The sequence below is a fragment of the Oncorhynchus mykiss genome, chromosome 16 (genome assembly GCF_057628025.1).
Source record: "Oncorhynchus mykiss isolate SJ-2025 chromosome 16, ASM5762802v1, whole genome shotgun sequence".
NCBI classification, from domain to species: domain Eukaryota; kingdom Metazoa; phylum Chordata; class Actinopteri; order Salmoniformes; family Salmonidae; genus Oncorhynchus; species Oncorhynchus mykiss.
In genome coordinates this window covers 11,514,790-11,531,626 of record NC_143037.1, presented here as the reverse complement: position 1 = coordinate 11,531,626, position 16,837 = coordinate 11,514,790, and the positions used below count along the sequence as shown (strand labels likewise).

Sequence of the window (16,837 nt, the reverse complement as noted above, 5' to 3'; positions counted from 1 at the left end):
GCAGTTCTAGTGTAGCTCAGTTGGTGGAGCATGGCGGTGCAGCGCCAGGGTTGTGGGTTCAACTCCCATGGGGGACCAGTACGAAAAAGTATTTAAAAAATGTATGCACTCACTACTGTAAGTCGGTCTGGATAAAATGTAAAACTGCTCATGTGTCGTTAACCATTTGTTTACACTTTGTTCAGTTATGTTACCTCATTGGCTAGCTAACAACCTGGCAAGTTTATATCCAACCATTTTGGAGAACAGAAAAAAAGTAAGCGATAGCTTCTTCAGGAGATCAACGACAGAGCGAAAGAGGCGAAGCGAGAGGGATAACTGGGCCCAAACTCTGTCTTCTCCAGCAGATGGCGTTTTTCACCACAGACCAAGAGAGGAGTTTTTGTATGGAGGTCAGGGAGAGTGTAAAATTTGGTTAACAAAAAAATGATTGGCTTATTTGCTACGTGTGGCTTAGTTGATTGAATATAAGTTTTGTAATGATTAGGGTTTTACGAGTGTACTGATATAACTAAGAGATGTGACATACTGGAAACGGAGAAAAAACACGTGCCTGGTCGTCACTAGTTACCTCAGCCACCCCACCTATTTCCACAATTTCTTTTCTTAAAATTTGATTTTAAAGCTAACCTTAACCACACTGCTAACCTTATGCCTAGCCCTAAACTTAAATTAAGACCAAAAAGCAACAAAAAAACATGCATTTTTACTATATAGCCAATTTAGACTGTGTTTGTGGTAACTATTGGAAACCGTTGTTCACAAGCTTATCTGCCCTCTCATTGGCTAGAGTGGTCCCACCTAGGGGTGTTACGGTGACCATATTAGCGCCACAGCGGCAGTCATGAGTCATGACCACCATAAAACAGAGTTTGATGGCCTCTATTAAAAAGAGGAGGATCCCTCTATACACTAGGCCTACTATATTTACTTATCAACTTTACTACTATTAAGCACATATTAAGCACATATAGCTTACCTGCCTGGCATGCAAATGAACCACGGGAAAAGCATCCTCCATTCTCTATTTAAGTGCATAAATTACATGTATTTTGTATCAAAACTTATTTTACACATAAACTAAATAATGTATGTAAAGACAAGATTAAATCAAGAATAGTCTGGTGGGTAACAATATTATCGTTTGTCAATGATGTATTATCGCTTGTGGATGATGCATTATCGCTTGTGAATTATGCATTACCGCTTGTGAATGATGCATTATCGCTTGTGAATGATGCATCATCGCTTGTGAATGATGCATTATCGCTTGTGAATGATGTGTTATCACTTGTGAATGATGCATTATCGCTTGTGAATGATGTGTTATCACTTGTGAATGATGTATTATCACTTGTGAATGATGCCCAGTTTGTGCAGTAAGGCAGGAAACTGTGCATGCCTATTTTTTGTGACTTATAAATTATAGTCACACACCTCATGTAGCCTAGCCCATAGGCCTATATGTTGATAAGGTTTGCATCACAACTAAAGTGGCCAAATAACTTCAAAAAATTAAGTTAAGTTTGGGGAAGACAATTTTCACCATAAAAATGCACCTTTATAATAATGCATTACATGCAAAATCACATTTGTGGTCATTTTGAGAATGGTGTTTTCCCGCTAATTGATTGCATTTTGGAACATTTGCTCTTACTGCCGTGTGCGCATTACTGCGCTTATGTAATATGAAGAAATAGCCTAATAGTTTACCAGCATTTTAAGCTAAACGTTCTGATCTGTTGCATCAACCTCATTGCTTTTAAAATATTTGTTTGATGCGAGTGGTTGTATTAATTTGTAATCTATCACGTTCCAATCAATAAATCAAATGTATTTATAAAGCCCTTTTTACATCAGCAGATGTCACAAAGTGCTATTCAGAAAACCCAGCCTAAAACCCAAAACAGAAAGCAATGCAGATGTAGAAGCACAGTGGCTAGGAAAAAAAACCTAGAAAGGCATGAACCTAGAAAGAAACCTAGAAAGGAACCAGGCTCTGAGGGGTGGCCTGTCTTCTGGCTGTGCCGGGTGGAGATTATAAGAGCACATGTCCATTTCAGGCCAGATTGTTCTTCAAGCTGTTCAAACGTTCATAGATGACCAGCAGGGTCAAATAATAATCCGTGGTCGTAGAGGGTGCAACAGGTCAGCACCTCAGGAGTAAATGTCAGTTGGCTTTTCAGAGGTCGAGACAGCAGGTGCGGTAGAGAGAGAGAGAGAGTTGAAAACAGCAGGTCCAGGACAAGGTAACACGTCCGGTGAAAAGGTCAGGGTTCCATAGCCGCAGGCAGAACAGTTGAAACTGGAGCAGCAGCACGACCAGGTGGACTGGGGACAGACAGTTGTCCCGGAGTATATTCCAAATATTTCTTTCTCGCACAGAAGGACAAGTAGCATAGGTCAACTTTTGTACTATGGGGGATAGTAGATTGACATAGTATAGTGCTTTTTCTGTTCGTTAGGCTTACTCATCTTGTTGGCTGATGAAAAGTAAATGTGGACAGTTCTTTTAACATCTTCAATATGTGCCTCGGAATTCGATTAGAAGGACACACGCAGTTGCATCTCTGATGTGTCTGTTTTCACTTGTAGCCTACTTTAGAGCTGAGATACCTGTGAGAAGGATCCGATCATGTGACTGGCATTGGCTAATAAGAATTGCGATATCTGAGAGAGCCATGTGAGTGAGAGGTGCTTCGGAGCACGGCGATTGGCAGTCAGGAGAAGGGAATTATAATATCCAGCTCAAGGGAACAAAGTGCCACTTTGGCCGCAAAAGGCATGGATTTTTTTAGGGGGCATTACAGCCACACAAGTGGGATGCCGCCAGGAAATTTGAGGATTGGTGAGAATATTATCAAGTGCTTGTCAAATTGTGAATGAGAGACTGATGAAGTGTGTGCAGCCTGCTCGAAATCAAAGCAGAGTTCATGCCTTTCATGTGACTCTTTACAAATCATAATTAAACTCACATCATCATCAGCCTTAGAATGTTTTAAAAATCAAAACATATAGCCTAGCGTTTGAATCACAACTAAAGTTGCATAAATAACTCTTAATTAAGCATATAGGAGAACTTGTTTCTTTGTTAACGCACTCCTTTTGTTAATAGATACCCTCAGAAAATATGAAATAATGTCAAGGAATTCTAAGCAAATTGTCTGCTAAATGAACTAGTGTAGCACACAAGCATATGGCATAGCCAGAGGGACAACTCAGAGTATGATATTCTGTTCTTCTGAAATAGACTAGATTTACTTCATATCATGTTTCTTTAGACCGTTTTAAAATAAATAATGGATTTATTGTGATGGTGTAGGCTATATTAAATGTATTTATTAAAATGTAGATGTTCCACTGGTCTGCATCAGTGGCTTGTAGTCTACGCGAGGAAGCCGGGAGATGCTAAACGTATTTATGTTAATTAATGGTCAATTACCATGAGACCGGCAATTATTTGCTTGACAATCACCAGCTGACACAGCCCTAGTCCCACCTGATCTTGCCTCCTCCCGGCTGCCTTCCATTTTGAAGACATTTATTTTCAAAGTTAGAGCAGCCACTAGAGCGTCTGGTCAATATAATCTGTGTCAATGATCATAGCAATGAATGAACAGCAGATCTTTTGCATTTCGTCATCACAAACCTGACATTCTTAAAGAGAGTATAATATGTTCAATGAAATGCATATAGGAAAATAGTGAGGCGCATACCGACAAAACTGTGGTTATATGTAGAAACAATCAAGCCTCAACTTGATAAATCAACATATTCCCAAGCAACTGGGAGAGGGTGAGCAATCCATTTTGTACAACAATGAACCAATCAGTTTGTAAACAGTGAACCAATCAGTTTGTAAACAGTGCAGCAACACGAACGCAACAGATCATGGCCTCCGTCAAAGAAAAAGACAAAGGGCAACTTGGAATGTAAAACGAGAGTAATGAACAGTTAAATGCTCTCTGGGAAAACAATACTAAAGTTCACAGTGCCCACCAAAACTAACAAACTGCTACAATCTGTTGTTAAAAAAAAGTAGATTGACAAAGTACTGAGTAAAGGGTCCGAATATCTACCTAAAATGTGATATTTCTGTTTTTTATTTGTAATACATTTGCAAATGTACATTTGTTTTTGACTTGTCATTATGGGGTTTTGTGTGTAGATTGATGAGGGGGAAAAACTATTTAATCAATTTTAGAATAAAGCTGTAAAGGGTGGAACAGTGGCCTAGGGCAGTGGTCTCTGTGCCCCCAGAGACCCTGGGTTCGAGCCCAGGCTCTGTCGCAGCCAGCCGCGACCGGGAGGTCCATGGGGTGACACACAAATGGCCTAGCGTCGTCCGGGTTAGGGAGGGTTTGGCCGATAGGGATATCCTTGTCTCATCGTGCACTAGCTGTGGCGGGCCAGGCGCAGTGCGCGCCAACCAGGTCGCCAGGTGCACTGTGTTTCCTCTGACACATTGGTGCGGCTGGCTTCCAGGTTGGATGCGCGCTGTGTTAAGGTTGGGTTGTGTTTCGGAGGAAACACAAGCCCGTACGGGAGTAGTAGCAATGAGACAAGATATTAACTACTAACAATTGGATACCACGAAATTGGGGAGAAAGGGGGGTAAAATTTATATAAAAAATAAAATAAATAAATAAAAATAAAGCTGTAACGTAACAAAATGTGGAAAAAGTTTCTGAATTTGTATTATTCCTTGTAAACATAGTTAAGATTCAACAGTGGTTATTATGTGTGGTGCTTCCACTCATCTCACTTAGGTCTCTCAGTGCACCCAATAGAGACCCACCAAGCACTATACTTCAATCTAGTAACTCCCCATCCCGGGTCCGGGAGCGTAATCATCGACTGACACTAATAATCATCACCCTGACCAAGGCCCTTCTCCCCCGATTGCTCAGTTTGACGGAGGAAAAGAGGAAGCAGATCGGGCTGGTGGTCGAGAATCCTTAGGCGAGCGAGTAAACTCCCACTGCCATCAATTGTACTTGCTAACATACAATCATTGGAAAATAAAATTGATGACCTACGATTACAATTATACTACCAATGAGACATTAAGAACAGTAATATCTTATGTTTCACCGAGTTGTGTCTGAACGACGACAAAGATAATATAGAGCTGGAGGGATTTTCCATGCACCAGCAGAACAGAGAAGCTACATCTGGTAAGACGAGGGGTGGGGGTGTGTCTTTTTGTCAATAACAGCTGGTGGTCGATGTTTAATATTATAGAAGTCTTGAAGTATTGCTCGCCTGAGGTAGAGTACCTTATGATAAGCTGTAGACCACACTATCTACTAAGAGAGTTCTCATCTATATTATTCGTAGCCGTCTATTTACCATCACAGACCGATGCTGGCACTAAGACTGCACTCAACCAACTCTATAAGGCCATAAGCAAACAAGAAAATGCTCCCCCAGAAGCGGCGCTCCTAGTGGCCGAGGACTTTAAAGCGGGCAAATTTAAATCAGATTTACCACATTTTTACCAGCATGTCACATGTGCAACAAGAGGAAAAACAACACTTGACCACATTTACTCCACACACAGAGATGCATACAAAGCTCTCCCCCACCCTCCATTTGGCAAATCTGACCATAATTCTATCCTCCTGATTCCTGCTTAGAAGCAAAAACTAAAGCAGGTAGTACCAGTGACTCACTCAATATGGAAGTGGTCAGATGACGCGGATGCTACGCTACAGGACTGTTTTGCAAGCACAGACTGGAACATGTTCCGGGATTCATCCAATGACATTGAGGATTATTCCAACTCAGTCATCGGCTTCATCAATAAGTGCACGGACGACGTCGTCCCCACAGTGACCTTATGCACATATCCCAACCAGAAGCCATGGATTACAGGCAACATCCGCATCGAGCTAAAGGCTAGAGCTGCCGCTTTCAAGGAGCGGGACACTAATCCAGACACCTATAAAAAATCCCGCTATGCCATCAGATGATCCATCAAAAAAGCAAAGCGTCAATACAGGATGAAGATTGAATCCTACTACACCGGCTCTGACACTCGTTGGATGTGGCAGGGCTTGAAAACTATTACAAACTACAAAGGGATACCCAGACGGGAGCTGCCCAGTGACGCGAGCCTACCAGACGAGCTAAATGCCTTTTATGCTCGCTTCGAGGCAAGCAACACTGAAGCATGCACAAGAGCACCAGCTGTACTGGATGACTGTGAGATAACGCTCTCCATAGCCGATGTGAGTAAGACCTTTAAACAGGTCAACATTCACAAAGCCGCAGGGCCAGATGGATTACCAGGACGTGTATCAAAGCATGTGCGGACCAACTGGCAGGTGTCTTCACTGACATTTTCAACCTCTCCCTGACAGAGTCTGTAATACCTACATGTTTCAAGCAGACTACCATAGTCCCTGTGCCCAAGGAAGAGAAGGTAACCTGCTTAAATGATTACCGCCCTGTGGCACTCACGTCAGTAGCCATGAAGTTCTTTGAAAGGCTGGTCATGGCTCGTATCAACAGCATCCTCCCGGTTACCCTAGACCCACTCCAATTCGCATACTGCCCCAACAGATCCACAGATGACGCAATCTCAATCGCACTCCACACTGTCCTTTCCCACCTGGACAAAAATAACACCTATGTGAGAATGCTGTTCATTGATTATAGCTCAGCATTCAACACCATAGTGCCCACGAAACTCATCACTAAGTTAAGGACCCTGGGACTAAACACCTCCCTCTACAACTGGATCCTGGACTTCCTGACAGGCCGGCCCCAGGTGGTAAGGGTAGGCAACAACACATCTGCCACGCTGATCCTCAACACTGGGACCCCTCAGGGGTGTGTACTTAGTCCCCTCCTGTACTCCCTGTTCACCCACAACTGCGTGGACAAACACGACTCCAACACCATCATTAAGTTTGCTGACGACAGACAATGATGAGACAGCCTATAGGGAGGTCAGAGAACTGGGAGTGTGGTGCCAGGACAACAACCTCTCCCTCAATGTGAGCAAGACAAAGGAGCAGATTGTGGACTACAGGAAAAGGTGGGCCAAACAGGCCCCCATTAACATCAACGGGGCTGTAGTGGAGCAAGTCGAAAGTTTCAAGTTCCTTGGTGTCCGCATCACCAACGATCTATCATGGTCCAAACACACCAAGACAGTCGTGAAGAGGGCACCGACAAAACCTTTTCCCCCTCAGGAGACTGAAACATTTTGGCATGGGTCCCCAGATCCTCAAAAAGTTCTACAGCTGCACCATCGAGAGCATCCTAACCGTCACTGCCTTGTATGGCAACTGCTCTGCATCTGACCATAAGGCACTACAGAGGGTAGTGCGTACGACCCAGTACATCACTGGGGCCAAGCTTCCTGCAATTCAGGACCTATATTAATAGGCGGTGTCAGAGGAAATCCCATAAAATTGTCAGAGACTCCAGTTACCCAAGTCATAGACTGTTTTCTCTGCTACCGCACGGCAAGCAGTACTGGAGCGCCAAGTCTAGGACCAAAAGGCTCCTTAAAAGCCTCTACCCCCAAGCCATAAGACTGCTGAACAATGGCCTCCCGGGTGGCGCAGTGGTTAAGGGCTGTGCCATCAGAGTCTCTGGGTTCGCGCCCAGGCTCTGTCGTAACCGGCCGCGACCAGGAGGTCCGTGGGGCGACGCACAATTGGCCTAGCGTCGTCCGGGTTAGGGAGGGCTTAGGGGTGGAGGGGTGTCCTTGTCTCATCGCGCACCAGCGACTCCTGTGGCGGACCGGGCGCAGTGCGCACTAACCACGCATTGGTGCTGGCTTCCGGGTTGGATGCGCGCTGTGTTAAGAAGCAGTGCGGCTTGGTTGGGTTGTGTATCGGAGGACGCATGACTTTCAACCTTCGTCTCTCCCGAGCCCGTACGGGAGTTGTAGTGACGAGACAAGATAGTAGCTACTACAACAATTGGATACCACGAAATTGGGGAGAAAAAAGGGGTAAAATAAAAAAATAAAATAAAAAATGAAAAATAAAAAAAGACTGCTGAACAATGAATCAAATGGCCACCGGACTATTACATTGACCCCCACCCCATTTGTTGTGTACCCTGCTCCTACCTTCTATTTATTATCTATGCATAGTCACTTCACTCCTACCTACATGTACCCCCGCACACTGACTCAGTTCTGGTACCCCCTTTATATAGCCTCGTTATTGTGTTAATTTTTATTTTCGTTTATTTGGTAAATATTTTCTTAACTCTTCTTGAACTGCACTGTTGATTAAGGACTTGTAAGTAAGCATTTCACGGTAATACCTGTTGTATTTGGCACATGTGACAAATAAAGTTGGATTTGATTTGAGACAGGGATGTCCTTTCTCCCCCCTCATGTTTGCACTGGCAATTGAACTGCTTGCAGATATAATTAAACAGGCCCCAAAATGTAACAGGTATTGGCAAACAGGAATACAAACGTAACTTATTTGCTAAAAATCTCCTGATATGACTCACTAATATTGAAAACTCAATGTCCCCCTTGTTAAAAATATTTTTGGAATACTCTAAAATCTCAGGATATAAAATGAACGTGGAATTTTTTTAATAAGGGCAATAGGAAAAATAACTCTTGATTTACAGCAGTGGACAACAAAAAATATGAAATACTTTGGAAGCTTAATAAGTGACAACAAACAACAAATATATAAAGATAATGTTGTTGAGTAATGAAATAAAGTTAAGGCAGATCTAATTAAATGGAAAAATCTCCTCGTAAATCTTACAAGTAGAATAAACATCTTTAGAATGACATAACTCCGAAGGTTTCTATATTTTTTTTCAGTAATACCAATTACCCCACCGAAGACATTCTTTAAAAAAGTATACATGTCCCTAAATCTGTGATTTTAACCTCCCAGACTTGGAGTTGTATCAACTCACAACCCAAGGCTTTTACTTACAACGTATAGTTAAATGCACTAAAGAGGAAGAATGGGTTCATATTGAAGAGGTGCATGCTTTTCCCCAGAATCTTCTCACGTGTCTGTTTTCAAAGGATGGAGCGAAGCACATTAACAACTTCATAGTTAAGAACACTATAGCAACTTCATAGTTAAGAACACTATAACAACTTCATAGTTAAGAACACTATAACAACTTCATAGTTAAGAACACTATAACAACTTCATAGTTAAGAACACTATAACAACTTCATAGTTAAGAACACTACAACAACTTCATAGTTAAGAACACTATAACAACTTCATAGTTAAGAACACTATAACAACTTCATAGTTAAGAACACTATAACAACTTCATAGTTAAGAACACTACAACAACTTCATAGTTAAGAACACTACAACAACTTCATAGTTAAGAACACTATAACAACTTCATAGTTAAGAACACTACAACAACTTCATAGTTAAGAACACTATAACAACTTCATAGTTAAGAACACTATAACAACTTCATAGTTAAGAACACTACAACAACTTCATAGTTAAGAACACTACAACAACTTCATAGTTAAGAACACTATAACAACTTCATAGTTAAGAACACTATACCAACTTCATAGTTAAGAACACTACAACAACTTCATAGTTAAGAACACTATAACAACTTCATAGTTAAGAACACTATAACAACTTCATAGTTAAGAACACTACAACAACTTCATAGTTAAGAACACTATAACAACTTCATAGTTAAGAACACTTTAACAACTTTGTTGTTAAGAACACTATAACAACTTCATAGTTAAGAACACTAAAACAACTTCATAGTTAAGAACACTATAACAACTTCATAGTTAAGAACACTATAACAACTTCATAGTTAAGAACACTATAGCAACTTCGTTGTTAAGAACACTATAACATTGAAGAAAATGAAACGGATCCTACAAGAACCAATATCACTCTCTAAAAACACACCCCTATGAAACAATCCTTGGCTTTTCAGAATTCACCGACAAATTGTCCCACATGGAAAACTAAAGGCATAGAAACCGTAAATGATGTGGTAATAGGAAATACAATTAATTCCATGACAGAATTAAAAAGCAATTTTGGACTGACCAACGTAGACATTTTCAAATATTTGCAACTTAAGTTTTATATTACAACATTTTGACCTGAAAGCTTTTGGACATCAGAGCAATCCTATTTGAGACAGAAAAATATACTAAGATGATAGGTAATGTCCAACTGACAATGTCTTCGAAAAAAATATAAACTATTGGAACCAAGACATAGAAAATGACACAGTTAACTCAAATGTACGCTTAATCCAGTATAAACTAATGTCTAAAATGTATTATACAAATTCTACAGCAAAACTTCAGAGTCATGTCTTAAGTGTAAAACTAACAGTGACTCAATGACACATGCCTTCTGGGAGTACTATAAAGTCCAACAGTTTTAGGCGGAGTTAGAAAGTGGCTGTCAGAAGCTTTACAATATACATTTACTTTTAATCCATCTATCTGCACATTTCAAGACATGGCATATGAGGGTGCCGTGAGATACTCAATGGGTTGGACAATATTATTTTTAGCGCTTATATTGAAAAAGCTATTACTTAAATACTGGACCAATCAAATGCTTTATTATTATTTTTGAAACTGGCTACAGACAGAAACGTCATAACACAATTTGAAGTCAGAGTGTTACAAGCATTAGAAAACAACATTTGGATGTGGGCACGATTGGAACGTAGGTCTGAGCAAGTGTGACGTCATTAATGTTGGTGGAAATGCATGCATGTAAATATTGGTAGAATCAAATGTTTTATCATTAACATATTTGTTTAGAAATCTGGCAACAGACAGAAACCACATAATGTTGGTGGAAATGTATGTCAATGTTAAGTAGGTTTATTGTGTTTTTGTTTGTCAACAAAAAAAAGAAAAGTTAAATAAAACATTACAACAACAAAAAGTAAAATAGCGCTTTTACACAATGTAGAAACCTAATATTCCACTAATGACTTTGTCATTTCAATGACAGGTATTCGTAGCAACATCTTAGCTTTTATAACAAACTGTCTTTACTGTGTTGCATATTAGTTTCTGGGGCACAACATGTGTTTTAAAAGTAGCTAGATTTCTTATTGGCTGTATCGCAAATCAATAAAATAAAAATCGTATTTTCTGGTGCTCCTAAATTGTGCTCCCAATAAAAATAAATAATTTAGAGCCCTGCGTACATATCACACACACACACACACACACAAACACACACACACACACACACACACACACACACACACGAGAAATGTGTCTTGGATGAGACGGCCACAGTAGTTAAAATTGGCACAATAAGAATAATGTGGCTGCAGAATGGAAAGAGAGCTGGTGCATGAGTGTGAGTGAGTATGTGCAGTCTATATATATATATATACAGAGAGAAATCTAGATAGTGTAATGGCAGGTTGAAGTGTAGAGATAAAGCCAAGCACAAATACCTCCCCGGCCTCTCCCCCTCTTGTCTTTCTCCCGTTGTCTTCCTCTCAGTCATTTTTACGTTATTTCTCCCCCTCTCCTTGTCCTTTGTCAAAATCAATATAATCTGATCATTAATTCCACAGGACATCTCATTGTTTGTTACTATGTCGTTTGACCTGCTTGGAGTGTTTTTGGTTGTTGTGATGGGGGTCCTCTTCAAAGACTACAATCAATCAATCAATCAGCCATACTGTACACACACACAGAGAGAGTTTACTGGCTCTCTATTCACGTCCTCCAAAGTCAAGTATTTTCAGGTTGACATCCCGTTGACCGAGTACTGAGCCTCGTGACTAACCGGGGATGGGCCGCCACATTCACACCGCCTTGCACAATAGGTCACCGACCCAGACTAACAACTGTCCGTTTGTTCACATCACCAACTGCCTGGTGTGTCTCTCTTAATGTCTATGGTGTGTCTGTTTATTAATGTGTGTCACAGTATCTCACCAAACAACATAGTTGAAATATCAACCAACTAATTATCAGTGGAGTAAAGTACTTAAGTAGAAATACTTTAAAGTACTAAGTTGTTTTTGGGGTATCCGTACTTTACTATTCATATTTTTGACAACTTTTACTTCACTACATTCCTAAAGGAAATGATGTCATTTTTACTCCATACATACTCCGTTACATTTTCAATGCTTAGCAGGACAATAAAATTGTATAATTCACAAACTTATCAAGAGAACATCCCTGGTCATCCCTACTGCCCCTGATCTGGTGGACTCACTAAACACATGCTTCGTTTGTAAATTATATCTGAGTTGTAGCATGCCCCTTGCTATCTGTAAATAAATGTAAAAAACTAGAAAATGTGGCCATCTACTTTGCTTAATATAAGGAATTAGACATTAATTATACTTTTACTTTTGATACTTAAGTATATTTAAAACTAAATAATTTCTGACATTTACTCAATAAGTATTTTACTGGGTGACTTTCACTTGAGTAATTTTCTATTAAGGTATCTTTACTTTTACTCAAGAATGACAATTTGCTACTTTTTTTACCACTGCTAATTATAGACCTATCATATTTTTTTGTAAATCTTTACAAATATATATGCATTGTAGCCTAAGCACTTACCTTCGTCTAAGAGCCGCTCCAGGTGAGTGAAGATGCCAGTGAAGTTGGGCAGCGAGCTCATCACCTTCCGGTCTGTCATCAACTGCATCAGGTAGTCCGGGCTGGGCCTTGGTCTGGGTCTTTCCCGGACCTGCTCATTCAACTCGCCGACCATTGTCAAACTAACAACTCAAGTTTACCAGCCAAAATCAGGGCTGACGCTCTAGAATGACGCTTAACAACAAAAAAAAGTATAACTTTAAAATAAAAGTATGTCCAAACTGCTTCCTCAAGCCCCAGCCTCCTCCGATTCTGAGATTTGGGCACACACCGCTCAGAAAAGTGGAAAGCAATAACACGATGCGATTTGTAAATATATATATATATTTTAACTTCGCTGGGTTGGATATGCCTAAAGTTAGTTAGTTAGTGTCCCCCGTTGCTTTAAACTAATTTTCTTCTCCGCAGTTTCAGTCAGATAGGCGTTCCCCAGTAACCGCTCACGCTCTCTCAGTGTCCGCGACACACACTTAGCCACTTGTTTTCTCCGGTTTACGCCTCCTCGCTCATGTCGAGTGTGTTGGTATTCAGACCCTGTCATATGACCACACATCACACTGCAAGAGAAGGAGAAATAAGGAGAGAGAGACCGAAATGGGGAAGGGGGAGGTACCAGAGAGAGCTGCGCGTCCCCGAAGATTGGATTCAGATTTAGAAAATCTATGGAGGAGAGACAGCGTGTTTGTCATCTCGCGTCTGTCTCTGTCTCTCCTCCCCCACATCTCTCTCTCTCTCTCTCTCTCTCTCTCTCACACACACACACACACACACATAGCGATAGTGCCTTCAGAAAGTATTCGCACCACTTTACTTTTTCCACATGTTGTTGTGTTACAGCCTGAATATAAAATTAAATTGAGATGTTATGTCACTGGCCTACACACAATACCCAGTAGTGTTGTTTTTTGAAATTTTTACATATATATAAAACATTTCAAGCTGAAATGTCTTGAATCGATAAGTATTCACACCCTTTGTTATAGCAAGCTTAAATAAGTTCTGCAGTAACATTTTGCTAAACAAGTCACATAATAAATGCACACTCTGTGTGCAATAATAGTGTTTAACATGCTAAATGACTATCTCATATCTGTACCCCACACATACAATTATCTGTATGGTCACTCAGTCGAGCAGTGAATTTCAAACACAGATTCTACCAAAGACCATGGAGGTTTTCCAATGCCTCACAAAGAAGGGCACCCATTGGTAGATGGGTAAAAAAAAAGTAGACATTGAATAGCCCTTTGAGCCCAGTGAATATATTAATTACACTTTGGATGGTGTATCAATACACCCAGTCAATACAAAGATACAGGCATCCTTCCTAACTCAGTTGCCAGAGAGGACGGAAACCGCTCAGGGATTTCACTATGAGGCCAATGGTGATTTAAATACAGTTAAAGGGTTTAATGGCTGTGATAGAAGAAAATTGAGGATGGATAAACAATATTGTAGTTACTCCACAATACTAACCTAAATGACAGAATGAAAAGAAGGAAGACAGTACAAGCTGTTAGCAACAAGGCACTAAAGTAACACTGCAAATAACTTGGCAGAGCAATTCACTTTTTGTCCTGAATACAAAGTGTTATGTTTGGGACAAATCCAATACAACAGATTATTTTCAAACATAGTGGTGGCTACATCATGTTGTGGGAATGCTTGTAGTCGTTAAGGACTGGGGAGATTTTCAGGATAAAAAAGAAACGGATTGGAACTAAGCACAGGCAAAATCCTAGAGGAAAACCTGGTTCAGTCTGCTTTCCACCAGACACTGGGAGATTAATTCATCTTTCAGCAGGACAATAACTTAAAACACAAGGCCAAATCTACACTGGAGTTGCTTACCAAGAAGACAGTGAATCAAATCAAAACAAATTTTATTGGTCACACACATGGTTAGCAGATGTTATTGCGAGGGTTGCGAAATGCTTGTGCTTCTAGTTCTGACAGTGCAGTAATATCTAACAGCAATCTAACAATTCCACAGCAACTACCTAATACACACACATCTAAGTAAAGGGATGGAATAAGAATATATACATATAAATATATAGATGAGCGATGACCGAGCGGCACAGGCAAGATGCAATAGATGGTATAAAATATAGTATATGAGATGAGTAATGAAAGATATGTGAACATGATTACAGTGGCATTATTAAAGTGTCTAGTGATCCATTTATTAAAGTCCTTCCTAAGTCAGTTGAATGTTCCTGATTGGCCGAGTTACAGTTTTGACTTAAATCTGCTTGACCTGAAAATGGTTGTATAGCAAAGATCAACAACCAATTTGACAGAGCTTGAATAATTTTGAAAAGATGAATGGCAAATGTTGCACAATCCAGGTGTGGAAAGCTCTTAGAGACGTACCCAGAAGGATTCACAGCTGTAATCACTTCCAGAAGTGTTTCTACAAACTATTGACTCAACATGTTTTTGCTATGTCATTATGAGGTACTGTGGGTAGATGGATGACAAAAAAAAATTACATTAATTTTGAATTCAGGCTGTAACACAACAAAATGTGTAATAAGTCAAGGGGTATGAATACTTTTTGAAGGCACTGTATGTCTTACTATACTTGTGAGGACTTTTTGGGGACAATTGATTCCCATTCAAAATCCTATTTTCCCTAACCCTTAATTAACCCTAACCTTAACCCTAACCTTAACCTCCAAACCTAACCACTAACCCCTAACCCTTAATTAACCCTAACCTTAACCCTAACCTTAACCTCCAAACCTAACCACTAACCCCTAACCCTAATTCTAACCCTAAACCTAACCCTTAAGACTAAAATGTCTTTTTTACAAGTGAGGACCGGCAAAATGTCCTCACTTCACTGAATTCTAGTTGTACACACACACACACACACACACATACACACACAAACACACACATACACACAGACTTAGAGGACGAGCTGTGAACAAATTTCCTTTAGATTTGTTTGGGGACTATCTGTTGTTCCATGTAGTGAATCTGTTGTTCAATGTGATTGGATTGGCTGATAGCAGTAACAATGTCAACAATGCTGTTTGTCAATGTTCCTTCAGAGGTTTGCACACCTGTTTTACCTCACTCTCTGTCACTCTGGGGGATCTCTGGATGTGTGTGTGGCATTCAAGTGGTCTCTCACTTCTCTCTCTCTCTCTCTCTCTCTCTCTCTCTCTCTCTCTCTCTCTCTCACTCTCTCTCTCACTCTCTCTCTCTCTCTCTCTCTCTCTCTCACTCTCTCTCTCTCTCACTCTCTCTCTCTCTCTCTCTCTCTCTCTCTCTCTCTCTCTCTCTCTCTCTCTCTCTCTCACACACACACTTTTCTTTGAATAAAATGCTAAATTAATGTATAGTTTGAATAATAATGCCTTGTTATTGGCAATGCTGTATGTGTGTGTGTGTTCTGACTCTGTGGACTAGCTGTTCTGACTCCAGTCTTTGTCAGCCACAGCTGTCTCACACTGTTGTCCCACTGTTCACTGCCACCACAGACATGGAGCAGAGAGAATATTCATCTGACACAAACACACACTACACAGACAGAATATTCATCTCAGATTCAGCTCCCCCCCCCCCCCCCCCATCTCCACCCACCAAGCACCACATCTCATTCCTCCAAACAATCAGATGTGTGTATTTAACCTTCAACACAACGATGGTCTTATACGTCTGATGGGGTAGGGGACATTGTGTGTGTGTGTGTGTGTGTGTGTGTGTGTGTGTGTGTGTGTGTGTGTGGGTGCATGCATTTGTGCGCCTGTGTGTATATATGTGTGTACTGTATATGTGTGTATGTACAGTTGAAGTCGGAAGTTTACATACACCTTAGCCAAATACATTTAAACGTTTTTCACAATTCCTGACATTTAATCCTAGTAAAAATTCCAGTTAGGATCACCACTTTATTTTAAGAATGTGAAATGTCAGAATAATAGTAGAGTGAATTATTTATTTCAGCTTTTATTTGTTTCATCACATTCCCAGTGGGTCAGAAGTTTACATACACTCAATTAATATTTGGTAGCATTGCCTTTAAACTGTTTAACTTGGGTCAAACGTTTCGGGGAGCCTTCCACAAGCTTCCTACAATAAGTTGGGTGAATTTTGGCCCATTCCTCCTGACATAGCTGGTGTAAATGAGTCAGGTTTGTAGGCCTCCTTGTTCGCACACACTTTTTCAGATCTGCCCACAAATCTTCTATAGGATTGATGTCAGGGCTC

At 40.4% G+C, this 16,837-nt stretch overlaps 1 protein-coding gene across 7 annotated transcripts in view; it reads right to left on the bottom strand.

Moving 5' to 3' along the window:
• LOC110491348 (KH domain-containing RNA-binding protein qki.S) overlaps positions 1 to 13,317 on the bottom strand; it is a 36,542-nt gene extending 23,225 nt beyond the window's left edge. For all 7 annotated transcript variants that reach the window (XR_016487123.1, XR_005036438.2, XM_090201878.1 and 4 more), the window contains exon 1: positions 12,575 to 13,317. Coding sequence is in view for 5 of the 7 variants with exons in the window: in XM_090201878.1 (XP_090058004.1) it covers positions 12,575 to 12,728 (154 nt within the window). In the remaining 2 variants the exon portion in view is untranslated. The remainder of the gene's footprint in view (positions 1 to 12,574) is intronic.
• Between the last annotated feature and the right edge of the window lie 3,520 nt (positions 13,318 to 16,837).